The sequence below is a fragment of the Suillus discolor genome, assembly GCF_016758755.1.
Source record: "Suillus discolor strain FC423 chromosome Unknown F5147scaffold_23, whole genome shotgun sequence".
NCBI lineage: Eukaryota > Fungi > Basidiomycota > Agaricomycetes > Boletales > Suillaceae > Suillus > Suillus discolor.
This window is the reverse complement of record NW_024541270.1, coordinates 309,934-333,535: the sequence shown is the minus strand read 5'-3', so window position 1 is coordinate 333,535 and position 23,602 is coordinate 309,934. Positions and strand designations below refer to the sequence as shown.

The following is a 23,602-nucleotide window of genomic DNA, read 5'->3' as shown; positions in this document are numbered from 1 at the left end:
TGATGCATAGACAAATGTCCAACACCATCATGCCGATTTTGGCGATACAAGCGCTGAGCGCTGGTATATCTAGCATGAACGCTAGACTATTATACACTCCCAACATTCCCCATCCTCGAATATGACCGTAATCTCAAATGATCCCAGTTGGTGGCCTTTAATCAGTTCAGATATTTTTGAGAGCTATTGGCTTGGTTTGTCATATTGTTTGGTGATGTCTCGATCTATCTAACATCCACTTGTCACGGTGGTTTTGCAGTTGCCGCAGGTCTCGTGGTGGTATACGATTGGGGTGAGCAGCACAGTGCTCTGAACTTGCTGATACTGTAGAGATACGACACTAGGTTCGTCACGTGCAGCCCGTGACGATGTCACGCTTAGTCTTACAGGTTCGAATGTCCAGGTGACCTGTGACCTTACCCAAATAGATTCGCCTGCGGATCGTAGTGCTTCGCCGCTCGCAACGCCGTTTGCAACCATCTGACATGCTGCTTCGTGATTCAAGCAACTTGCTTCAGTCTGTCATGGATTCGCCTCGCATAGCGCTGACTGGTAATGAGTGGAATTGGAGACTCTGTGGTCTTAAAGCCTGCCAGGTGAGTCTACTAGTATGATCCGTTTTCAAGCGCCCATCATGCCATCACAAACTGATATGTTTGTTGCTTCAGAGTGGCTCTCATGTGGTTGTGTTTTTGACCAGAGCAAATTCGATGTATGATGATTTCTGGTCCCATTAGCGCATAACCTATGTTTTTTTCCCATATGTCACAAATTAGCTTCGTCCCACCAAAAATTCATGTGACAGTCACACCAAATAGATTCGATTCGTTAAGGGCTGTGACCTGTGACGAACCTAGTGTCGTATCTCTACAGTATTCTCATGATATTTCCAGTATTAACACTCCCACAAGAGGTAGGTTGATGCTATCTCCGGAGCAGTCAACTTGCTCACAATGGTGTCATAGATTGACCTCATTTGGGTGAGTCACAGAGTCCCATATCAGAAAAAAAACGATGAATTTGCGACAGACGCAACGCTGGTCCCTCATGACCGTGCTGTACCTAGTCGTTCGTACCTCGTGTCATACAATAGCATGGTTGGCGGTTGTGCTGACTCCAAAATGTTCTAGATACGCTATGCTGGAATACCATATTCTGTGTATGTTAATCGAGGCCAAAAAGTGGTTGCTGTACTGATAGCCCATCTCTCATTATCAGTGTCAAGGTTCTGGGTATGTCTCATATGCACCGTGTTCGATTCTTCTGACCGGCGGCATACAGAAATCATGCCACTAGTCTCGTTGACAGATGCAGTGAGTATTCCGCAATCATTTCATTACTATCCAATGAATACATTCATTTGTAGGGGTGAGTGCGATTTGACCATTGGACTTGGCTCCACATAATCACTCAATAGGTGTGAGTCGGACCGTTTGATCCTAGTATGGGGGCGACCGCTAATAGACTGTTTCAGGCAATATCATGAGCTATGCGTTAAATGGAACAAATGTGATCGTAACTGCCATGTTGGGAGGTGAGTTACCCAGTTGCGATACCTCAGTGATGTTGACTCGACTGAAATATGATCCAAGTCATCATGATTGCTCGGTTGCATGCCATGTATCAGAGACCTAGGAGGATGCTTATCTTCCTTGTTATCATCTTCCTAGCTGTCAACATTGCCTGCGGAGTAATCACGATCATAGGACTCAAGTATGATTTCGTATCGGGTGAGCTTTACTTGTTGAATTGAATAACACAGCTCATTGGACAAATACCAGAGGAACTGATACTCTCTGGTATTCCTGTGTGCTATAACGGATTCGAGGGGGATTCCCAGCTTCTGATATCAATGGTCTGGACGCTCAACACTGTTTGGGAGGTCCTCGCACTGTGTCTTTCAGTCTGGATCGCTGCGAAGCACTTCCGTGACCTGCGACGGCTCGGCCCATTGACAGGATCGACCATTGGGGACTGTTTCAGAGTGCTGATAGAATCTCACGTCCTTTATTTTGCAAGGTGAGCTTGTAATGCGAATGTGCTCGTCGTTTTCTGCTCAAGTTCCGCATGTGCTAGCTTTGCTGGTGTCTCTTGCCTCCAGCTTGTTAAAATCTCTCCAGACGTCACGGTGCGCCAACATGTCACTGACATTTACATGTACCCACTGCTCATCATTTCTGTAGAATTCGAATTCTGTAGCAGTTGAGATACTCAATGGTGCTATGAGTATTTTATTTTCCGTGCAGATGTTTGTGCTGGGACCACGCCTCATCCTTAGCGTTCGACAATATCACGCTAAACTCGTGGCCGAATCCGACGCAGAAACTAGCATGAATTCGATCGTCTTCCAGGAGCGTGTGCATGTACCGACTAGCAGTACTGTGTAGGAAATGGTTGTCGAGTGTTCTGCACGGAGGAGATATTTGGTCGAGGATCCGTCGTAGTATTTATTTTGGTTATTAGTATATTTAAGACGGGGTTTATGTAGGCATTCGTCGTTGTATCGCTACTAGAAGTCGGTAATCCGCCCGCGCACACTTGCATCAAGTAGAAAGCTAAAAGGCATGGCAAAAATACGTGTGCTGAGCGTGGAGCAGGGAATTAGAGAATATGGGCTTCGGAAACTTGCACTTCAAGAGGTGTCACATACCTGTCAAACTACCAATGAGGCATTGACCGCATTTCATTCATACTGGAGTTGCACCATTGCAGCGTTGTGCGCATGCGACTGCAAATTGTGCGTTGAATTTGCGTCCTTGCAAGATCTGTTGGAGCCCATCCTGCCAAGCACGAGTAAAGCGCCAAACGAGATACATACATATATTCATTCATCATTAACACCAATCTGAGACCAGCAGATGATGGAGGATCAGAAAGATAGTGTGTCACTTCATGTAATTATCTGATAGCCCAAGTACGTGAGTCTAAGCCCAGACAGCTCATAGACCAGAATGTCTACGAACCTGAAAAAGATACTTTGGAATCATCTGTCCAAGGGAACATGAGAGTGGTTGTGCGAGCTCAGATGACTGGCGATGCCATGGCCTTGTTGAAAAACGTTCCTTCAAAACCATGGCATTATCAGTCACCTGAGCCGAACGAATGGAAAGCAGGGGGAATGTCACGTAGAAGTAGTGTGTCTGATCTCGGACAGGTGATAGCACAATGGCCCCGCAGCGTGATGACTCTCGCCTTCTCCTGAACTAGCGTCTGTTTAAACACATAGATGAAGGAGGAATAAGAGACGTGGAGGTGAGAATCTTGCAATGAACACTAGTAACGTTGTGCTCAGGATACAGCAACTGCTGACCCTTAAGAAGGGTGGTTCCGAATTTGGTCGTGAAAGAGGGCAATCGTGAATCTGCATGCAGAAGTGAATGTGAAGGTGGAGCACGGGAGAGATGGGCAGCCGATTATTGTGAGATAAGAGAGGCCGTAGACCAGATCCATATGTAACGTTCACCGAGTTGTCGAACGAATATAATCGAATCAGTGATGGTATAAGGGAGCTTTTCCGTGCTCAACCCGCCAGGCGTGCCGCGCTCTGCTATATTATCCTTCGTCGTCCAATACACTCTGCGCCGATGCCTCCCCACATGTAACTGGGGGCGATGTAACGACAACCAGAAGGCGCAGGAACCACGGCCATCAATACTATGTCCACCACTCTCACAAACCCCGGCAGTTTCCTCTTGTCGTGTTCGCCTACTCTTGAGACTTTACATGTATCTCCATGGCTCGCATGGCACAGTTTGATCCACTTCTTCACCGTGTTGATATCCAGTGTTTTTCACCCCGCGACAATAAAGGTCGGTCGGTCTTCCAAACTTGAAAGCGTCTTCTTGCATAAAGTGAATGTTAAGCGCACCTGCTATCCTGAAAGCTGGATATCTCTTCCAGATGTCCTCTAGGCCTTCCATCGTGATGTAGAGGCGATATCAACGGAATTTGGATGAGGGATAAGAGGACAACCACAACGTTTCGCTCCATAGAATGACTCCCCTCCTCCACCTGTCCCTGTTTTGTCGCCGGTTTGGACTAAGAAACCCGGGACGATTCTGCAAGGAAATTTAGGGACCCATTCCGAGTACGCTGACTCGGAGCAAGGTACTAACCTGTGAAAGATGACGCCATCATAATAACCTAACCTCCAAATGAGCTGGGCGCCTCGTTTTCAGAACAAATTCAACTCCTAACCTTCTAGCGCGAGTGCGATGAAGTTCCGGCATGTTCTTGGTGTTTCCTGGGTGTGCACTCAGCAAACCAAGTCAGATACTCCACGAATGCAGTGCACACCTTTGACCATAGTTCAATTTCAATTTCTCCTGCAGTTATGTCGATTATCACTCGCCCATTTGTTGGGAGTGCCATTGCTGTTTGCGAGTGAGGTCAAGTGAAGTTCTGGTCGGCGTGCTAAGTGGACAACCCTACAAAGGGAATTCAACTGGTAAGACTCGGTGAATTTGTTAGTCAGACAGGTTTTTGCATACATCTTGGGTCGGGTACGGAGATCTCGTACACATGCACAACGCGACGTGCATCGCGCATCCCGTACGAGGGTATGCACATGCTTTCTGGTCTCTGTTTCTTTATTGACTCTCAATAGGCTCGCACAAAAGATCTCGATCAAATTCAACTCATTGATCTAGACCCGAAGGTACTAAAAATCTCTTCAGCTCATGCGCACCGTCTAAACTCTCACATAGAATCGAGCTACTCTTGAAGCACAGGCCATTGACCTCGAGAAACCTGGCCTTGCCCAGCATTACTGCGTTGAATGTGCAAAGTAAGTTGTTCTGTTACCATATTCTCTCGGTCAATTTGATCATGTCATCAAAAAGATACTTTGAGACTGATACCGCGCTCCAGTCGCATTGGAGGGGCAAAGTGCACAAACGACGCTGTAAAGTTTTGAAGGAGCCTGCATATACGATAGAAGAAGCAGAAAGAGCTGCTGGACTTGGGCGAGAAGGGAAAAGAACACCGATTTCTACACACGTGACACGCCATGCCGATAGATACTTAGGTGCGACGGTCATATCGAGTTTTTTTACTCACATATACCCCGTAGCGACCCAACGCTGTGACCTAAGGATGGTCGCCTGTCTTTGTCTCCTTGGGCTATCGCGCCTCGAGTCAGACATTGGTGTTGTCATCAAGTGCGTGGGCCCGGTATGATAATTGGGCGAGGATGACCAGCATTAAGTCAAGAACATATGTATCGCTCTCTAGTTCTTGTTTGCTTTTCCGTCACTCCCGATCATGCTCAATCGAGATTTGCTCTTTCCCCCAATCCGCAAAGAATCATTTTGTTTGCCTGGAGAAGATTTCCAGGGACCGGTGAGAGGATATTGTAGTGGACCGAAAGAGTCCTAGTCGTTCGACCCTAAACGACATGAGTCAAACGACCTCGGGCTATATTCAAAAGATTTATTTGACAGAAAGACTACATGAGGCTTCAACTTTCCTCACGGGCTGCCAGACGGGAGTGTTGAAAATAGATGCAAACAAAGCCGGGCAATGCAGCTTTGAGGCACTGCCGCTTGCTTGCCTTCTGTCTATATTTTCTTGCGTTGACGCGATACTAGTGATGACTGATGGCTTCTTCAAGCTCCATAGACAGGTCTGTACTGTCTGTCAAACTGGTCCTTCTCGGTGAGCTTTCTTAGTCACCACAAAGCCATGGACCGTCCGATTCCAATGCACTCGCTCTTCTGTGTCGACAAATGAGGACTGCAGTTTTCGAGTTCTTGTGTAGTAGGAGGTCCGTATGCCACGGAGGCGGTGGTGCACAGCTACTGCCGCACCCAATTTCAGAATTGCCCTTGCGGCAAAATCCCAAGGCCCGCTATATTTGTATTTGTACTACGTAGCGTCCATCTTCAGACATGCCACCAATCCCCACGCTAGATCCTGAAGCTGTTTCTTTAATCGATTCCATTGAACGGCACCACAACGACCTTTCTACCTTACAGATCCCTCGTCTGAGGGCTTGTACGAGTCCTTTGACCGCGCAACAAGCATGTGCTGCGGAAGTAAGGGAGGACATCGAAGGTCTGGCGAGGCAAATTGAGGTATTTCAGTTCACACTTCGAGGTTCAACCAATACTCACCACTTGTAGGAGCTGGATGTCCTGGTCGACGACCACAGGACTGAACCGGCGAGGAGAGAGCTGAGGAGAAGAGTTCAAAGTTTTCGTGATTTATTAATCAAGCATGTGACCGTTTCAGTATTTTTGCCACCCTCTGACAGTTTTTTTTCTCTTGATACCAGTTTACGCAAAAACTCTCGAGCAGCAGTACTAGCGTCCAAACACGCAATCGACTCCAAAAGTCGGTCACAGCGAGCGGAGTTGTTGAGGTCCCCGCAGAAAAGTACAAGTTCCTCAAGCGGAAAAATCACGTTCGTGCGCTAAATGTATTCATTCCCTCCTATACAGCTAACTCGTGACCTACAGCGAAGACGTCATGAAAGCCAATCATGATGTCACCGAAGCGCTTCAACGAACCATTGGACTAATGCAGAAAGAGCTTGAGCGCTGTGTTATGTCTTCTCAACTACTAGGCAAGTTTTTAGTGGTATCATTTTTCTCTAATATCTACCGTCCGCTTCACAGAGTCATCCACCGCAACTATCCAATCCGTATCCACGACGCACGACGCACGACAAGTTCGATTACATCCTGGGCACTTCCAAACAACTCATCACCGCACTCGAAAAGACAGACTGGGTCGACCGCGTCCTCATTATTTCCGGCCTCGTGTTTTTTGGCCTCGGGTCCTCTTTATCGCCAAGCAGCGCATCATTGACCGGGGGCTACGTATTGCCAGGCCTTGGCTCGAGTACGCGCGGGGTGGTGCAGAAGACTGGGGAAGCTGTGACGACTGTGTCGGCCGCCACTACTGGTTTGAATGCAAACCACGTAGTGGAGGATGTCTCATCTGGTATTTGAATAAATGTATGAGATGTAACCTTCATCATTGTACGAGCGGCGGTATTATGTGCGGTAAGACACCTCTTTACCCTTGTTTTTCCATACCAAACCATATCATGTGCAACTAAGACCTGGACTGGGTCTATCCCAGACGAGCATCGTTCTCTCCGCGATATGGAATCTGGATATATCTTCTGGGTTGGTATTCCCCGACGTAGCCGAAACATTTGTCCAAGAATCTTAAATTACGGTCCAGTAGTTGAGGGCCAAGCTTCCGTCAAGGCATGATTTGCGTTCGTGAGTTTTTTTTTCTTATCGATTGTTGTTCTGTTAATGGGACCGTGGGGGTGGCTGAGTGCATATTTTCAGGCTTTCGAGATGTACTACTAGTGATGATCAAATGCATATGCCTGACACTGACTTAGGGATAACTACATCAACTTGTCGCCCTTCTAGAAGACGAAGGGTGGTACATCGGGAATTGACGAAACTTAGGGCTTAAGTTGAAACCGAGCACCATTGTGTACAGCTATTGGAAGGGTTCGCCATATCAGTTGGTCATGTCTTGATTTGATATTGACTTGTGGCTTTGCAGTTGCCGCAGTCTTCGTGGTGGTATACAATTGGGGTGAGCAGCACAGTGTTCGAAAACCGTTGATATTCTCATGATACTTCCAGTACTGACACTCGGAGAAGAGGTGGGTTGGTGCTATTGCCGGAGCAGCCAACTTGCTAACAAAGACGTCATAGATTGACCTCATTTGGGTGAGTCACAAAGTCCCATATCAGAGGAAAAACCATGAATTTACGACAGACCCAACGCTGGTCTCTCATGACCGTGCTGTACCTAGTCGTTCGTACCTCATGTTATACCATAGCATGGTTGGCGGTTGTGCTGACTCCAAAATGTTCTAGATACGCTGTGCTGGAATACCATATTCTGTGTATGTTAATCGAGGCCAAAAAGTAGTTGCTGTACTGATCGCCCATCTCTCATTATCAGTGTCAATGTTCTGGGTATGTCTCATATGTACCTTGTTCGATTCTTCTGACCGGCGGCACACAGGAGCCACTACGTTGGTCTCGTTGACAGATGCAGTGAGTATTCCGCAATCATTTCATTCCTATCCAATGAATATATTCATTTGTAGAGTGCGATTTGGCCATTGGACTTGGCTCCACATAATCACTCAATAGGTGTGAGTCAGAGCGTTTGATCCTGGTATGAGAGTCACCCCTAATCAGGTATTCCAGGCAATATCATAATCTATGCAACAAATGGGACAAATGTGGTCGCAACTGCCATGTTGGGCGGTGAGTTGCCCAGCTGCGATACCTCAGTGATATTGACTCGACTGAAATATGATCCAAGTCATCATGATTGCTCGGTTGCATGCCATGTATCAGAGATCTAGGCGAATACTTATCTTTCTTGTTATCATATTCCTAGCTGTAAACATCGCCTACGGAGTAATCACGATCATAGGACTCAAGTATGATTTCGTATTGGGTAAGCGTTACTTGTTGAATTGAAGGCCACAGCTAATGAGACAAATACCAGAGGAATTCATACTCTCTGGCATTCATATGTGCGGTGGCGGATTTGAGGGGGATTCCCAGCTTCTGATATCAATGGTCTGGATGCTCAACACTGTTTGGGAGGTCATTGCACTGTGTCTTTCAGTCTGGATCGCTGTGAAGCGCTTCCGTGACCTGCGACGACTCGGCCCATCGACGGGATCGACCATCGGGGACTGTTTCAGAGTGCCGATAGAATCTCGCGTGCTTTGTTTTGCGGGGTGAGCTTGTAATGCGAATGTGCTTATCGTTTTCTGCTCAAGTTCCGCATGTGCTAGTTTTGCTGGTGTCTCTTGCCTCCAGCTTGTTGTTCTCTCCCGAGAGGTCGAGGTGCGCCAACATGTCACTGACATCTCCATGTGACCGCTCGTCGCTTCTGTAGAATTCGAATTCTGTAGCAGTTTACATATTCGCTGGTGCTATGGAAATTTTATCGTCCGTGCAGATGTTTGTGCTGGGACCACGCCTCATCCTTAGCGTTCGACGATATCACGTTACTCTCGTGGCCGAATCCGACGCAGAAGATAGCATGAATTCGATTGTCTTCCAGGAGCGCGTACATGTACAGACTAGCAGTACTGTGTAGGATACGGTTGCAAAGTGTTTCGCATGGAGGAGATACTTGGTCGAGGATCCGTCGTATTTATTTTAGTTATGGTATCTCAAAGTATATTTTAGACGAGGTTTATGTAGACAAACCCATTTCTTGATGTATCGCTACTGGAAGTCGGTGATCTGCCCGCCCACACTCGTACGGAGTGGCAAGCTGCAATTACCCGGCACATCTAGTAATGAACCCGGCCCTTGATGCCCAGACAGTTTATTCTACGTGTTTGCGGAATCCCTTTGTCTGAGATGACTGTAATTCATTGTTTCTCAGATGCGCTTTCATCCATCTGGGCCACGAAAGGAACAGGAATAAATCGCGCGGACTCGTGGTTCCTCTATCGCGAATGAACATAGCAAGAAGATGAGGTGTGCTGAGCGGGGACTCGGAGTAGAGAATTAAAGATTCGGAGTTGATTATTAATGCCATGAACCACGACATTCCGACGTTGCATCCATACATATGTTGATCGGAGCCGCGCCATCGCCCATGTGAGTGCAAATCGTGCAACGGGTTTGCGTCCTGACTCCTTGCGATGATCTGTTTGAGCCCATCATGCGACGCACGGATAACAGAGTAAAGTACCGATCGAGATACATACATACATATATCCACCATCTGGACCGAGCGAACGGAAAGCGAGGGAACCGTAAAGTAGAAGTAGCGTGTTTGAGCTCAGACTGTCGACAACTGACAAGCCAAGGGTTCCGCAGCATCATTGGACTCTCGCCTTCGATCGCAGACTGTCCAGGCAGAGTGCCCTGTAATATGAAAGTGGCTGTAGGCTTTCAAGTAGATCTCTTGAAGGGTTCGGAAGTCGACCGGAACCAATGTGTTCTCTTGTCACTTCGAACAGCCACAGAATCACGTGACGGTCGCATTGTCACACTGCATCCATCGCCACTCAGAAACACGAACGGTCTTGTGGCGTATATCAAGGGCTATGTCACTAAAACACACATAGCACGAGTATAAGCCAGGCTGATCTCGAGCTTGACATGATAGTTGACAGTGTGCGGAAATGAATCCTTCACCTATCATGCTCGACCTAAAATTGACATTGCGAAGTGGGATGTGTCTGGTACACAACGTCCTTCCCGTGTACACGTTCACCTACTTATTCCTGCTGGATTTTGCAAGAATGATAGTGCAATAAGCAGATTCATTGGCAATGACAAACAACGGAATCGCATCTACAGCGTACAGTTTTTCCGATTTTAGGGGCTACTCCATCGGTCACGCACTGGGTTCAACATCCTCAAGAGGGGGTGGGCCGCCATCGGAATCAGAATCAGACTCAGCGGTCTCATCTGATGGGCCGGCACCACCAGCCCCGCCCATGGAAGCCATCATCTGGTTATTGTTGCAATCAGTACGATGTAGATGTTTCCAGAAGTGACCTACCTTGCTGAAGTCCATGCCGCCCATGCCTCCCATGCCGCCCATACCACCCATACCCATGTCTCCCATACCCCCCATGCCTCCCATGCCGCCCATGCCTCCCATGCCTCCCATGCCGCCCATACCACCCATGCCTCCCATACCGCCCATGTCTCCCATGCCGCCGAGATCGTCTTCTAAAGGGGCACCATCTTGTTCGTCTTCATCAACCCATTTGCTGAAATCGGTCTTGACAAACGGCAGCTTCGTCTTTTCCTTCGTTAGTCGTGGCCAGTACTCAGCCTTGAGGGCCTTCTTTCGTAGTACCGCCGTGAAAGAGCGCGAGCTCAATTTGCTCAGAGACGCCTAAGAGATCATGAGTGGCGCATACTTGGACAGTATGATAAAGAAACATACTTCTGTGTCTACTTCATCGAATAGCGGGAGCGAGAATGCATATGCCTTTTTGTCGCTGATGTCGGTAGATGATGTTGGAGCCACAAATTCAAAGGGTTGATAGAGCGCTGACTTACGTTTTTGACGCTGCTTTGAAAGAAACTCCGGTAGACGTCAATTCATATTGGAGACTTGATTCGTCAATGTCTGGCACGTTCACAGTCAACCAAATGATGTTCTGGCGCGCAATCGCGGAGTGGATCATCAGCACAGGAATGATCAAAGATGAAATTGGAAAGTCAAGACATACCTTGTCAGCAACAGAATCACTGCTACGTTGAGCCCATAGAACTTCAGGATGTGTTGTCATCGCGTCTGGGGTGATTGTAAATTTGAGAAAGAGATTGTAAACGTTTTCTTCGAATCACGCAGAAAGACGAAGAAACGTCTAGTTTTTCTGAAGCTAGATCGGCAAACGTAGCCACACAAGATCACGTGAAGTCGCCTGCCCTAGTCCACAACATGAACATCGAAGACGATGGACATTTGAGGCCTGAACAGGTTAACGAATGTCTTCATTAGATGACGAAGAGAAGGCAGCGGAGGAAGTAGATAACGATGAATAAAAGAAAAGCAAAGTTGGAGCAGCTGAGAGCCAAGATGGTGCGTGGTCCTACCTACCTCGTACTTATTGTTCACTCTACCACAGCGTTCTTGAAACGTTCATCTACGAAAGCCAATCGTGCTTACCTCATTGAGGAGTCTGCTAGAGCAAAGATAATGGTGAGGGATGCTGCACGACTAGAACGTCAGCGGAAACTTGCGGAGGTGTTGCGCACGCAGGCCTAGGCCGAGGATCGGGGGGAGGATGTGGAACGGTAGAAGAATTGGGAATAGACAATAAAAGAGAACGATAATTGGGAAAAGAGGAAAGCGAGAAAAGCACGAAGAGCAGACTACGAGTTTCATGGTGCGGCCTTCCTTGCATGATGTCACTCTTGCTTAAGTCTTGCGTAGACGATACACACGCGGCTCGACGGCGCTACAAGAAGGATCTTGACCTAATTAAACCAGACCTCACTGTATACAGCCGACAGAAAGAAGTCGTACTGGGGTTGGCGCTTGGTTCGCTTGCCAATTCTGGGTGCAGTTCATCTGCTCTCATAGCCTTTGATCCGTCAGGTGGACAAGTCAATTCTGCCCACCCTTTCGTTCTATCGTATCACTGAACTTGTGTATTTTTAGATTGTCCCGTCTGCTGAACAACGGAGGGCCGCAGAAAGCTTCTACCGAGATGCCAATACTCTACTTTATGCTGACAACAAACCTACTGAAGATGACATTGATAAAGTGGTTGCTAAGATGAATAGAGAGGGAGTTCTTACATTTCCTGGTCCTTGCGGTGCTGACAATATCATCGCACCGTAGCATCGACAAGAAAGGCAAATTTTCCCGAAAGAGACTCAATGAGGATGAAGGGGACATTACTTATATCAATGAGCAGAATCGGGTGTTCAACAAAAAGGTGCGTCATTGCATTGTTTATGTCCTTGAAAATATGAGCTGACGAGTAACAGATTGCACGATACTACGATGAATATACCTCAGAGATTCGGGCCAGTTTCGAGCGGGGAACAGCATTATGATCCCTCACATCTCGAGCCAGGTCTTGACAAGTAATGACTGACTTCCTTCTTTCGAGGTCTGACTACGGGAGAGTACTTGCACTTAGAGTACCCACATTTACTCACTGTAATCTTAATTCATGACTTTATATTTACGTCGACATCGTGCCCTGTACATTGTTTTGAGATCTGGATTACCTGTTGTGATAAGTTGTGACATCCTAAGATCCCGTCACCAGTCACACATTTGCATATTGCGGCGTTTGTACTTACATAAAGGACAGGTCAGAAATCATCATTCATGTGGTGAGTTACTGAAGCAAAGGCAAAACGACTTATTAATTGTGATTTCTGTATCAACCAGGTGCACAAGGTGGTTCCTACCGCTGTTACTTTTGCCTCTCCCAACTGCTCAGCCATACTTTTTGGTGCTGTTCCTGTTTTCATTAGCTTTGCACGCGAAACCATGGTGAGGGTACTGTGCTATGGGTGCGTTGAGGTGGTACTGATATGTTCATAGCTTCTACTGCATTGTACTTCTCGGAGCTCTCTTTCTGTCATCATGTTATTGGCAGTCATTCCCATTGGAGACGCGTCTCTCGATTCCATGGTCCTCCACTATCACCACCTTTTATGACGCATTAAATGTAACCTTGCCACCCAATTTCGACCTGCGCGAACACACTCCACCCATAATTCGCGTCAATGACAGATGCTGGTGCGATTTTACTTCGGGGGTTTTCGAATCATATGATATGCAGAAATGGGAGAGGGAAAGTGTGGAGAGACTGGCTGCAGATATGGTGCAGCAGATGAAGGATCGTGCAGAGAAGCTCACCGCAGAGGAGGAGCTACCAAACGCCGAGGAAGAAACATCATCACCTGAGGAGACGCATTTATCGGCAATTCATCGTACCGTACACGTCATATCCACCCAGAAGTCCACATTATCAGCGCTCCGTTCGATGTTCGGCCAAACAGAGGCCCAAGCCTCACCATCCATCACAGATACGGAACTATCCACGACAACGATACCGACACCGACAACAACGTTAGTTTCTAGCTCCAAGCCATCCCTGATGTCGTCGCCGCTACCCCCCTCGTCGACCACTTGAATATGACCTCAATCCGTACGGTTTTGATCTCATTCTTGACTTTCATTGGTCTTGAGGTCGACAGGAAAATTAGTGTAGGACGCATACTGCTTGTATCAATATTTTAATTATAGATTACAAGCACTACTTTTGTAACCTGTTGTATACTTTTAAGTTCATGTGCCTTCTGTGAATGCTGTCGAGCGTGTGAATTCCAGCCATGGTGTTCCGGCAGAGACATTCAGAACCAGAAAACTTGCGTTTACTCTCCTTCGTATAAGTATATCTTCATCAGCCTACTCAGTTCCCCATTCTTTCGTATTCGTGCGGAATGCGATTAGATGTCCTCAAAGTTTAAGGGAAAGTCAGCCAACCGGCCAGACATTACCCGTGCAGCGTTGGACCCGGAACAGTCCACAGTCCACAGTAAGATGGACTTGGTGTCCAAAACCCTATTTGCGCCCTTCAATAACAAGAAGAAAGATTCCTCGCGCATTCTTACAGACCGTGAGCAACACGCGGTACTATTCATCACAGTCATCTAATATACTCTTTCCAGTTGCTCCGGTAATAATGACTCCTCGTATGATTAACGCAGCGGCGACCGTGTCTTCACGTTCGCGAAGTTCTCTTGGTGCCTCAGCTCCCGGAGGATCCCGGATGGACTTTGCAACCCTCGGACGCGCCCCAATGCGTCTAACCCTCGGTACGCGCCGCATCACGTCGCGGGATCTTCAGATCATCGAGGCAACGGATGAGCTCTTGGACGCTGAGATTCCAGAAGCGGGGGGCATGGCGTCTGACGTGAGCCTACTTCGCGGGTTTAATGCCACTGTTCCGAGCTCGGAGAAAAACCGGACACGTCGCAAACAGATGCGGAATGTCGAGACTCCGAGGATTGGACTAAAAAAGCTAGGGATGAATGCGAGAGGGATGATGATTGAAGATGAAGAGGAGAGAAGCATTGCAAGTGAAGAAGATGTGGTGGTAGTTTCACGTCTTGATGAACGAGGGAAACGAAAGGGGAAGAGACGAGGCAGGGAGAGCCTTAGTTCAGCAAAGGCACTTGGCAAGGATGAACTTCGACGACAGACACAGGAGATAATACTTGACAAGGAGAATCTTCATGTTCGACGGGTATGTTTCTCTGTCTCACATCCCAACTTTTCTAAGGTGGTGCAGAGTCTCATTAACAGTGAAATTGCGGAAATCAACAATAAAATCAAAGCGCTGGACTCAATAAGAGGGAGTCTGGAACAAGACCTCTTGAAATTGCACGAGGATGAGCTGGAATTGGATGATGAGCGTAAGGGTCAATTGAATTGTGCATACGAAACTTCGCTGATCTGCGGACAGTTGAGGGTGTGCAGGAACGAATAGAATTCGAGGAAGCTGCCTTCCGCCAGAGTGACAACACCAAAACCGCATCGGCACCTCATGTTGCCCCTTCACGGCGGCGGAGAGGTACGCCTGTTACGAATTTGTCTATTGCATATATTTATCATGTCTTGAAGGTCCCGTATTCTTACCGTCAGAACATGACGAGCTCCCACCAGGGGTCGCATTCATGGTGAGTTTAGCATCCAAACTCATCCTTTCAAATCCCACTCAATTGGTTGCAGACCCTAGAAAGTCACCTAACACCAATTGCCGCCCTCGACTTCTCCGAACCTTACGGAACGCTTGTGAGCGCATCGCAAGCAGACTCCCAACCACGACTTTGGGACTTGATGACAGGCTCTGAAATCGGACGTCTACGTGGGCATCGCGGTGCCGTCAAGTGCATACAAGTTGAGGATAACCTTTGCTTGACTGGTGCAGAGGATGGCAGCGTGCGCCTTTGGGACCTTCGACTAGTAGACGAAGAAGACTGGGAGAGAGATGGTCTTGCCGATGTTGCAGAAGAAGACGAGGGTGCTGCTTATGATGGGGAACTGGTCGAAAAACCAAATGGAATTCGGTCAAATGAACCTAGTGAAGCAGGCACGACTGACCAGGCTGGACCGTGCATCAGGTTGTTTGAAGGGCACAGTAAGGCTGTCACTGCACTTTACTTTGAAGATGAGTGTTTGGTAAATCTTTCATTTGTTCTCCAGCTCCACGTCGTCTCACCTCGTATGCAGGTCACTGGTGCTTCGGATAAGACACTTCGTCAATGGGACCTTGCGACTGGACAGTGTGTCATGACAATGGATATTCTATGGGCTATCTCCCATCCACAGCCCACTATATCAGGCACTGGCATACCAAATCACACCTTCCCAAGTGCCGCTGCCTCTGCGGGGCACTTCGCCGTTCCTACACCTCCTTCCGCAGACGGTAGCTGGGACATGTACGAAGATTTCGTGGGTGGAGTCCAATTCTGGGGTTATGGACTCGTGAGCGGTAGCGGGGACGGGGCAGTACGAATGTGGGACAGTAAGTTGTTCTGGTCACTTTTGCTGCATTTGACGTGAAAATTCTATCTCTAGTGCGGACGGGACAGGCCCACCGAACGTTAATGGGACATACCGGCCCAGTGACCTGTCTTCAGTTTGATGAGATGCATATTGCCAGCGGCAGCCTCGACAAGTCAATACGGGTATGCACGTTGATTTCTTTGGCCAGTGACATTCTGAAGTGTGTCATCAGATATGGGACGTTAGGACAGGCGGCACATTCGAAACCCTCAAGTATGATCATGCTGTAACCGCGCTGCAGTTCGACACCCGCAAAGTTATTGCTGCTACTGGTGAAAATAACGTGAAGGTGGACTTTTTGGCTGTTTGAGTATTACTGGATACTAATTCCCTATATCCACAGATCTATAATCGCACGAGTATGCAACACTCGTCTCTCTCCACGAATGGCCATACGCAACCCGTCGAGCGCCTACGATACATGGACCGGTACCTCGTGTCGGGCGGACGCGACGCTGCGGTAAAGATATGGACTCTCTGATTCTCGATTGGAGAGGTCCTAAGGACCTTTACTGTCGAGAATATTGGCGCCAATTAGAATCTATATATACGTCCACTTAGTGCAGACAGGTCCAGTTGGTTATAACTTAGCACCAACACACCGGATAGATGAAATAGCATACACGAAGATGCATACATCTCCAAGTTTTGTTCGCGGCTTGAATTCAGGCTTATCACATACAAGAAATGCATCGGATTCTTGCTAGTTCTCAGTGTGTGCGTCCCCGGACAAAAAGGCCGAAGGATCTACTTACGTGCCAAATATCAGATTTGCGAGGACCGCACGATACTTCAATTGATCCGGGGACCTTGCACGGTGCACACAAAGTGCATGAGCGTTATGTCATTGTGCAAGATCTATGGGTGACGTTAGTGCTAGCCTACGCGATTTCAGGTGGGGTATTCGTTGTATGTACGCGACACTTCAGTACTTCTCGTTCACGAATGATCTTTGTGTGGAAGAGCAACTTGCAGCTTAAAAGAAAAGGAGGGCACGTGCAAATGGCACAGCATGAGATGGACCGCTGCTAGCAACTTGATTCCGAGTGCGCCCGTCCATCCCATCAAGTGAGGCCTTTATAAATTACTGATATCCTGCAATCTTACAACGAGACGTAAAACAACGCGTCGTGAGTACGTCAGTTACATCTCATGCAGTTAACGGTGTCCGAGATGTTCCTTTACATAATTTACAACCTTCGATATTCAAGTAAGGTGAACTTGTTTGTTCACCGCGACAACCGCGCGCTCAGCAATGAAGTACTCGAGAACTACTTACGCGTCATGGCGTCAACCACACTACACTGATGCGAAAGCAGAAACACGAACCGCTGTCACGATTGCTCTGGCTTACACTCAAATACGACATCGCCCTACCAGGCCGGTGAGTCACATGCTTATGAAGATGAAAACGACTCATACTCACTTCGCTGTCATATACTATTGGCACACAATCATAGCCAGAGCAGCAAGGATTATGGGCGTTGACGTTGCAGGTGTAGGGACATTCCGAATCACTGTCAGCACCAACAAGAGACATTGTCAACTTGCAAGCAGCAATAACGGCGAGGACGAAGGAGAGATGCATTATGTGTGAGATGTAATATGGAATCTCGAAAATAATTCAGAAGGAGACGGTAGGAAAGACACTTGTCTTTATGTCCTGAATAGCGTCAAAACCTGCCCACCTGAAATACTCTTTTATAAACAGATGTTTGCATTGCCACTCAGACAAATATTGCCAGCAGACCTCAGATTCGACTTCTTCTGTCTCCGACATTCTCTTGCCATTGGAACACTAGGAAATGTGCAATTCAAACCCGTTATTGCATCCGGCCCACGATAGATGACATGACGATCCCTGCTCAGAAGTCCCATGGATACTAGGGGAAATTCAGAGTTTTATCATGGGGAAACGCAAAACCGGATACTGGGAGATAATCGATAAGTACTGATCCTTTTGCTCATGGTCAACTATATATACTACATTCATCGTGGAAACGAAAATTTGACCAGACCTTAGTAATCAGAGGAGAATAACATGCATAAAACGACAGTAAACGGATCTGCAACCAGACGCCAATCCAATGTGTGACAAGTCATAACACCACCCTCAAGGGTAAGTACAATAAGCAGAGTCTTTTCCGACTTATTAACTATCCTATCCATATCATCGCACATCCTCTGGAAAACACTGCAATCTGACTACAAATTGAACCCTGGAAAATATCCTTTCGACCGTTGGATTAGGGTCGAGTTTCTGACTTCGGCTAAGTTTGCTGAAATTTTGCTTAAACCTTTGAAGTCTCAGCATCCCTCCTCAATTGACTTGCACCCACAACTATCTCCATGCGCTGCCCCCACTCAGCTGATGTGAAAATGACAGGATGCCTTTGTAGGTTTATCGTGGCATGTTCACCGTTATCCACTTGGTGACGGATGTTGTACGGGCTCCAGAGCACGTTCATGCGATACAGACAAGAGTGAAATATTGGTAGATCTTCACAATGGGCACAGGGAACATGGCTGTTGTCTGGTAGGGGTCAAACACTCGCTCATCATTTTGGACGGACGAGCGTGATTCAGCAAGAAAAGCATTTTAGAAGTAGCTCTCATCGATGTCTACCCAGAGCATAACCAGACTTGCTTTTGTTTGTTAACCCTGACGGAAAATAGATGTGAGGATTCAAGAATTCCGACTTGACTCCGTATCAGATTAGGTACCGAGGGAACAAACCAGGCCCTTCGAAACTCATAATTCGTGTTATGCTCTGGAACGAGTGTCTCTTGCGAATCGTCGATCTAATGCTGAGAACATATACTTGCTTTGTGGGTTCACTTTATTCTACCCCGGTTCAGCGCTGCAGTTACTGTCTCTCCACACTACTTGATTGTCCCGTGTGCTGATTTCAGGAGCAAATGAGAAAGATGAGGCAAATAGCGTTCAAATATCTGCTTTGGTAGTGGAATGACATGAGTGTGTCAATAAAAAGTAACGACTGAAGGTCACCACTTGCATATGTTGAACAAGGTAACATCTTGGACCTTAGCGCTCGTCGACGGAAGTAGAGGCAGGGGTGCGCCTCTGGTCCTCCCACTGCAGCGAGCAATGACCAATAGCAGAGTAACGATGAGCCCATCACCATTAGAATCGAAGCCAATATGAGTTTGTATCTGCTAATATGCAAACAAAGCAGGCGTAGTGGCGAATGGAAAGAGACAAACAAGAAAGAAAGCTACATGTAAGCATAAAAGATATACAAAAAAAGAAATGATATAGATAACTTTCAACGACAGACGAAGTTCTGAGCAAGAAAAAAAACATGTCAGGCTCTCCTATAGCCAATTTCTGGGTCACGGCGAGGGGGATAGTCTCTGACACGCTTGTCGTCCCTCGGAGGACCAGACCTGTCGCCAGAATATCCATTGCCGCCAGGGTAGGCATCGTAATGCGCAGAGCGGGGCGGAGGACTCAATGAGCGGCGACTTTCAGTTGCATGAGGAATCATGAAAACATGATGTAATAAAGGACTCACCGATAGCGAGGCGGCTCAGGAGAACGAGGGTAGTCCGATTGGCGTAAGGGCGGTGTAAGTGGTCTAGGAATGTAATCCCTTGGAGATAATGAGACTTCAACCACAATACAAGAAGTCGCGCCATACCGGAGTGGTCTATCGTAGTCATCGCGGCGAGGAGGGGGGCCAGGAGGTGTCCTAGGCCTGGAATTCGTGGGAGGGTACCTATCATCTGGTGGGGGACGCCTTTCATACCGGTCAAAGTCCCTTGGTGGAGGATAGCCTCTCGGTGGTAAATCTCTGTCATATGGGCGATCATACCGGGCAGGAGGTGGCGGCGGAGGTCCCCTCATTCTATAATCATCATAATCGCGCGGACGTGGAGACGGCCCCGTAAGATAATCTCTCTGATCTCTTATAGGCGAGACGGGACGTCGAAAATCTCTGCTAGGAGGTGGCGGCGGATAATCATAATACCTCGCATCCTGTGGAGGAGGATACCGCGCCGGGGGGCCAAAATCTCTAGGAGGTAAGTAATCCCTAGGTGGTAATCGTTCAATCAACCCCACTTCGTGAGAAGAACCCCTAGGAGGACGCCTGGCAAAGAGTGAGTAGTCTTGACAGCAGTGTTAAGATAACTTACGATTGTAAACGAGGGCATTCCCTATTTGCAAAGCGGTCAGTAACAAATGACCGTGATCGTCAACTACATACCTGGCCCAATGGCCAGTTTCACCGCATCTGAAGCAAGCGCCGGGATCATCAGAGCGCCTAGTGGCGCGTCCGCGACCGTGGGAAAGTTCCACTCGTATTTTGTTGCCCATAAAGTACCCTTCGTTGTACTTGGCAACACTTTCTTCGGCAGCCTCGCGGCTGTCGAATTCCTATAACGAGCCTCCATGAGGTCACTCATGCAAATAGAGGCAGTGATAACTTACGACAAAACCATATCCGATTCTACATGACAGACGTTGAATAAAAACCAACTCCCCAAGCAAAATTAAAGAACGTACTTCAACTCGATGTGTGTGATCCTTCCGATCTTTCCAAAACAACTTTGGAGGTCCTCTTGGCGTGTATGGTCTGGTAAACCGCCAATGTATACTTTGTTCGGCTGTGCAGCACAATGTGTTTAACATGAGGCCAGACAATGAAGCGAATCAGAACAGCGAGAAGACAAGGGCAAGACCAGTGAACAGAGGAATTTGCACGCAAAATTTCGACGTGAGGGTTTAGCGACCAGGGACAGGTGTAGCAAATCGCTTAGTCGCAGAACCAACTAATCGCCCAGTATCATAGTCAGGATACAAGATCTTTGCGCAGGCGGTAGAGATCCAAGCTAGCGGAGGATTCAACAAGAATAAGAGGAGACCTAAGCACCTTGGATAACTTTTCGCGACCGGAGTCGGTTTTGCTGCCAGAAACGCCGTTGTCACCGCTGGAGGTACGTTTATGACCAGAGCCGCTGGCCATTTGCCCGGAAGTCGTTTCGTCTGCTGCCAGAGGCGCGTCGTCGACGAGGGGGTCGGCGCTGGACATAGGTCCCATGTTATCTGGGTCTTCACCGAAACCCCATTTGTCATTGGTGTCTTGCGCTGCTAGCGGTGATGCAGCCATCTTGGAGGTATTGGTGCAAAAATATTATGAAAAAGATTTCAGGGGATCAACAGAGCATGTCATAAACAAACTTGCCACAACTTATAAACAAAACATGTTCAAACAGACTTGGAACGGCGAGTCTACAAATATTAAAGATAGTATTGTGGCAGTAACAGTAAACCAATGGATATACAATACTCTGTAAAAAAAAATCCATTTATACAAAAGTTCATCGCGTCAAATAATTTCGAGAAAGGTCCTTAAGCTATGCTATGGTCCAGAGTCCACTCGCGATACCAGCTGCAACAAGAACTCCCATGCCCATTAGGGTCCTAGCATCAGCGAAAACAATTGATGCGGCACTATGTGAACTACCACTTCCGCCACCCGAGCTTGATGATGACCCAGAGGGACTCGGGGCTCCTGCAGGGAGAGTGGGGACGGACGTGCCCGAAGCACTCGCGAGACAGGACGATGCCGCGCTGTTTGCAGCGGTGGCACTGGATGGTGCCTTGCTATTGACGGTCCCGTTCCCACCGAAGCTACATGATTGAGCGTTGGCCCCGGTTGCTATATAATAGTCGCTCATCACGTAGGACAACATTATAGCTATGAAAAATGATTAGGGCTTGCACTGTGCAACGTTCTTACACCATGAACTTACTAGGGTCGCACTCAGACACCGCGCCGTATTGTCCTGTTGTCCCGTTGGAAGAAATCGCGCTGCAAGATCCGCCAGACTGTCCAATAAGGCTGCACGCGTAATCTAGTAACGATCCAACAATTGCTGTGTAGTTACTGGTCGAAGGCGTGAATTGGCAGCTGAGGTTGTTTTCGAGACACTGGCAAGCAGCCAAATTAGGTGTGGGAGGAAGAGTGTTGGAAGCGAGCCAAGTCGAGTTCTGTTGAGGGCACGATGGATAGCTGGCAGTACCAGCAGCGCTCTGCGAAGGCGAATTAGGTGGCGACGCAGCGGCGTACTGGCTCTGTAGGTTGGTGAAATCGCTGCTTGTAGTGACAGTACTTCCATCAGGTGAGATCGTAACCATACCGAACTGTCCCTGAGCGCTCGCAGCTGGGAAGTAAGAGAATGCGACACCACCAGACCAAACAGGAGACATCTCCGAACTCAAAAGCGCCCCGACTTCTGTCCACAGACGAGGGGGAGAAGTAATGCACCCGAATTCGCTGAAGTAGGCTGCAACATTGTAACCCGCAAATTGTCCCTCTACACCAGCATAAGAAGCCTCAAAGGTTGAATTTCCGCACCATTCACTGCAACACGATGTCAATGATTAACAAATGAAAATATCAACAATTCAAACTGACTAGTTATTCAACCCGAATAGATCGATGGCAGCTGCACCGGAGTTTGATCCAGAGGGATCACAGGACAAGTAGTTAGCCAAAGGGTCAAGCCATGTAGCATCTGCATCGATGGACGCATAGCCAACGAGCGCGCCAGAATTGATAGAATTACTGGAAGAAAGACATTTAGCCTCATAGGAGCCGAGCTAGAAATTCAAATTTAGCCTACAGGTATGCTTTCACATCACGAGCAGCTGCCTTGACAAAGGTAGCAGCAGCGGTGCCATTAGCTGCGATGACGACTTCATTTCCAACGTTGTAAGCCAAAACGTTGTTGTATTTTGAGAAGACGTTGATGGTCTCGATGTACAAATCAAGTAGATTGGTGGTCCAGGATGGCGCGTCGCGGTCCATCGAACCATTCCCAGGCAGAGAAAGATCGATGCTAGACAATATCAATGGACTGGTAGGCTGGGAATGCTTCACGGATACTCACATAGTATAAATACCAGCATTACTGAACGTTTGCATGCAAGAGTCGTGGTTCAACGAAGAGTTAACGCTATATGCACGGATGGCATTAACACCAAGCTGCTGCAGGTAAGGAAGATCACGGGTGCAGGCAGTGCCATTGGCCAAGGGATCAATGAAAGTGGATGGCTCGAGAAAGGTATTGCTTGCGCTCGCGACTACCGCACCTGCATCCCATTGTGAGCAATGACGTGACATTTGACGGTAGCAAACATCAAGTCCACTTGATGTTTACCGATGTGTCCTTACCTTGTTCCTGGTAAGCTACACCTTTGATATAAAACCTGTTCCCGTCCGCGGTATAGAGGTATCTTCCATTGCGAGTTACCGTCTGAATAGCAGCGTCAACGCCAGTCAGAAAAGCGCCTGCTAGAGCAAGGCCAGCTACGAAGCGTGAGCTCGCTCGCATGATATCCCGCTCGGAGATTTTAACGGGATGAACAAGTGATGTGGACGGCTGTGACTTTTTAAAGTAGGGAACGTGTGGTTGGTGGTATGTACTGCAGTGCTGGATAATTTTGACTGGTGGGGTTAAACCTTTTGACGTGGCCTATGGGAAGAGTCTAGCTTAGTCA

General features: G+C 47.8%; 11 protein-coding genes across 11 annotated transcripts; 7 read left to right on the top strand and 4 right to left on the bottom strand.

The window, feature by feature from the left end:
- Positions 1–880: 880 nt before the first annotated feature.
- F5147DRAFT_772963 (uncharacterized protein) lies at positions 881–2,387 on the top strand (the record flags this gene model as incomplete). Its single annotated transcript, XM_041441400.1, has 10 exons — positions 881–913; positions 966–980; positions 1,030–1,068; positions 1,131–1,159; positions 1,219–1,232; positions 1,475–1,534; positions 1,593–1,730; positions 1,782–2,019; positions 2,077–2,128; positions 2,184–2,387. 10 exons carry the CDS (start codon positions 881–883, stop codon positions 2,385–2,387), a joined length of 822 nt encoding a protein of 273 aa, XP_041293621.1.
- A 1,143-nt stretch (positions 2,388–3,530) lies between these two features.
- Positions 3,531–4,469, bottom strand: F5147DRAFT_148620 (cyclophilin-like domain-containing protein). Its single transcript, XM_041428279.1, has 5 exons — positions 4,297–4,469; positions 4,198–4,243; positions 4,116–4,143; positions 3,869–4,058; positions 3,531–3,819 (listed from the first exon to the last, which is right to left on the bottom strand). Exons 1-4 carry the CDS (start codon positions 4,369–4,371, stop codon positions 3,908–3,910), a joined length of 300 nt encoding a protein of 99 aa, XP_041293620.1. The 5' UTR covers positions 4,372–4,469; the 3' UTR covers positions 3,531–3,819; positions 3,869–3,907.
- Positions 4,470–4,478: 9 nt separating this feature from the next.
- On the top strand, positions 4,479–5,301 carry F5147DRAFT_691792 (uncharacterized protein; the record flags this gene model as incomplete). Its single annotated transcript, XM_041437167.1, has 5 exons — positions 4,479–4,559; positions 4,607–4,657; positions 4,707–4,786; positions 4,842–5,026; positions 5,072–5,301. Coding segments are annotated over 5 exons (504 nt in total), but the record flags the coding sequence as incomplete, so codon positions are not given.
- A 623-nt stretch (positions 5,302–5,924) lies between these two features.
- F5147DRAFT_691777 (uncharacterized protein) lies at positions 5,925–7,454 on the top strand (the record flags this gene model as incomplete). Its single annotated transcript, XM_041437166.1, has 6 exons — positions 5,925–6,074; positions 6,123–6,214; positions 6,275–6,403; positions 6,459–6,565; positions 6,618–7,053; positions 7,087–7,454. Coding segments are annotated over 6 exons (981 nt in total), but the record flags the coding sequence as incomplete, so codon positions are not given.
- Positions 7,428–9,219, top strand: F5147DRAFT_148532 (uncharacterized protein). Its single transcript, XM_041428277.1, has 7 exons — positions 7,428–7,700; positions 7,750–7,879; positions 7,939–8,037; positions 8,190–8,249; positions 8,308–8,445; positions 8,497–8,734; positions 8,792–9,219. Exons 2-7 carry the CDS (start codon positions 7,768–7,770, stop codon positions 8,874–8,876), a joined length of 732 nt encoding a protein of 243 aa, XP_041293617.1. The 5' UTR covers positions 7,428–7,700; positions 7,750–7,767; the 3' UTR covers positions 8,877–9,219.
- An 830-nt stretch (positions 9,220–10,049) lies between these two features.
- F5147DRAFT_148458 (HSP20-like chaperone) lies at positions 10,050–11,393 on the bottom strand. The gene is made up of 7 exons (XM_041428276.1): positions 11,207–11,393; positions 11,034–11,134; positions 10,918–10,972; positions 10,629–10,866; positions 10,525–10,550; positions 10,325–10,473; positions 10,050–10,246 (listed from the first exon to the last, which is right to left on the bottom strand). Exons 1-6 carry the CDS (start codon positions 11,264–11,266, stop codon positions 10,357–10,359), a joined length of 597 nt encoding a protein of 198 aa, XP_041293616.1. The 5' UTR covers positions 11,267–11,393; the 3' UTR covers positions 10,050–10,246; positions 10,325–10,356.
- A 121-nt stretch (positions 11,394–11,514) lies between these two features.
- Positions 11,515–12,721, top strand: F5147DRAFT_753161 (SYF2 splicing factor-domain-containing protein; the record flags this gene model as incomplete). Its single annotated transcript, XM_041440236.1, has 8 exons — positions 11,515–11,566; positions 11,606–11,724; positions 11,746–11,766; positions 11,794–11,866; positions 11,914–12,086; positions 12,142–12,269; positions 12,325–12,421; positions 12,474–12,721. 8 exons carry the CDS (start codon positions 11,515–11,517, stop codon positions 12,540–12,542), a joined length of 732 nt encoding a protein of 243 aa, XP_041293615.1. The 3' UTR covers positions 12,543–12,721.
- A 60-nt stretch (positions 12,722–12,781) lies between these two features.
- F5147DRAFT_691746 (uncharacterized protein) lies at positions 12,782–13,809 on the top strand. The gene is made up of 3 exons (XM_041437165.1): positions 12,782–12,827; positions 12,886–12,990; positions 13,042–13,809. The coding sequence occupies exons 1-3, from the start codon at positions 12,823–12,825 to the stop codon at positions 13,634–13,636; spliced, it is 705 nt and encodes a 234-aa protein (XP_041293614.1). The 5' UTR covers positions 12,782–12,822; the 3' UTR covers positions 13,637–13,809.
- Positions 13,810–13,822: 13 nt separating this feature from the next.
- Positions 13,823–16,759, top strand: F5147DRAFT_691744 (WD40-repeat-containing domain protein). Its single transcript, XM_041437164.1, has 10 exons — positions 13,823–14,122; positions 14,175–14,752; positions 14,798–14,921; positions 14,972–15,079; positions 15,130–15,185; positions 15,238–15,687; positions 15,739–16,033; positions 16,087–16,196; positions 16,247–16,363; positions 16,418–16,759. Exons 1-10 carry the CDS (start codon positions 13,957–13,959, stop codon positions 16,553–16,555), a joined length of 2,142 nt encoding a protein of 713 aa, XP_041293613.1. The 5' UTR covers positions 13,823–13,956; the 3' UTR covers positions 16,556–16,759.
- Positions 16,760–19,310: 2,551 nt separating this feature from the next.
- F5147DRAFT_148253 (uncharacterized protein) lies at positions 19,311–21,329 on the bottom strand. Its single transcript, XM_041428274.1, has 7 exons — positions 20,970–21,329; positions 20,603–20,703; positions 20,528–20,546; positions 20,304–20,473; positions 20,233–20,253; positions 19,611–20,186; positions 19,311–19,560 (listed from the first exon to the last, which is right to left on the bottom strand). Exons 1-7 carry the CDS (start codon positions 21,204–21,206, stop codon positions 19,401–19,403), a joined length of 1,284 nt encoding a protein of 427 aa, XP_041293612.1. The 5' UTR covers positions 21,207–21,329; the 3' UTR covers positions 19,311–19,400.
- F5147DRAFT_148219 (carbohydrate-binding module family 43 protein/Glycoside hydrolase family 72 protein) lies at positions 21,330–23,559 on the bottom strand. The gene is made up of 6 exons (XM_041428273.1): positions 23,277–23,559; positions 22,993–23,194; positions 22,726–22,941; positions 22,518–22,667; positions 21,853–22,463; positions 21,330–21,797 (listed from the first exon to the last, which is right to left on the bottom strand). The coding sequence occupies exons 1-6, from the start codon at positions 23,434–23,436 to the stop codon at positions 21,454–21,456; spliced, it is 1,683 nt and encodes a 560-aa protein (XP_041293611.1). The 5' UTR covers positions 23,437–23,559; the 3' UTR covers positions 21,330–21,453.
- Between the last annotated feature and the right edge of the window lie 43 nt (positions 23,560–23,602).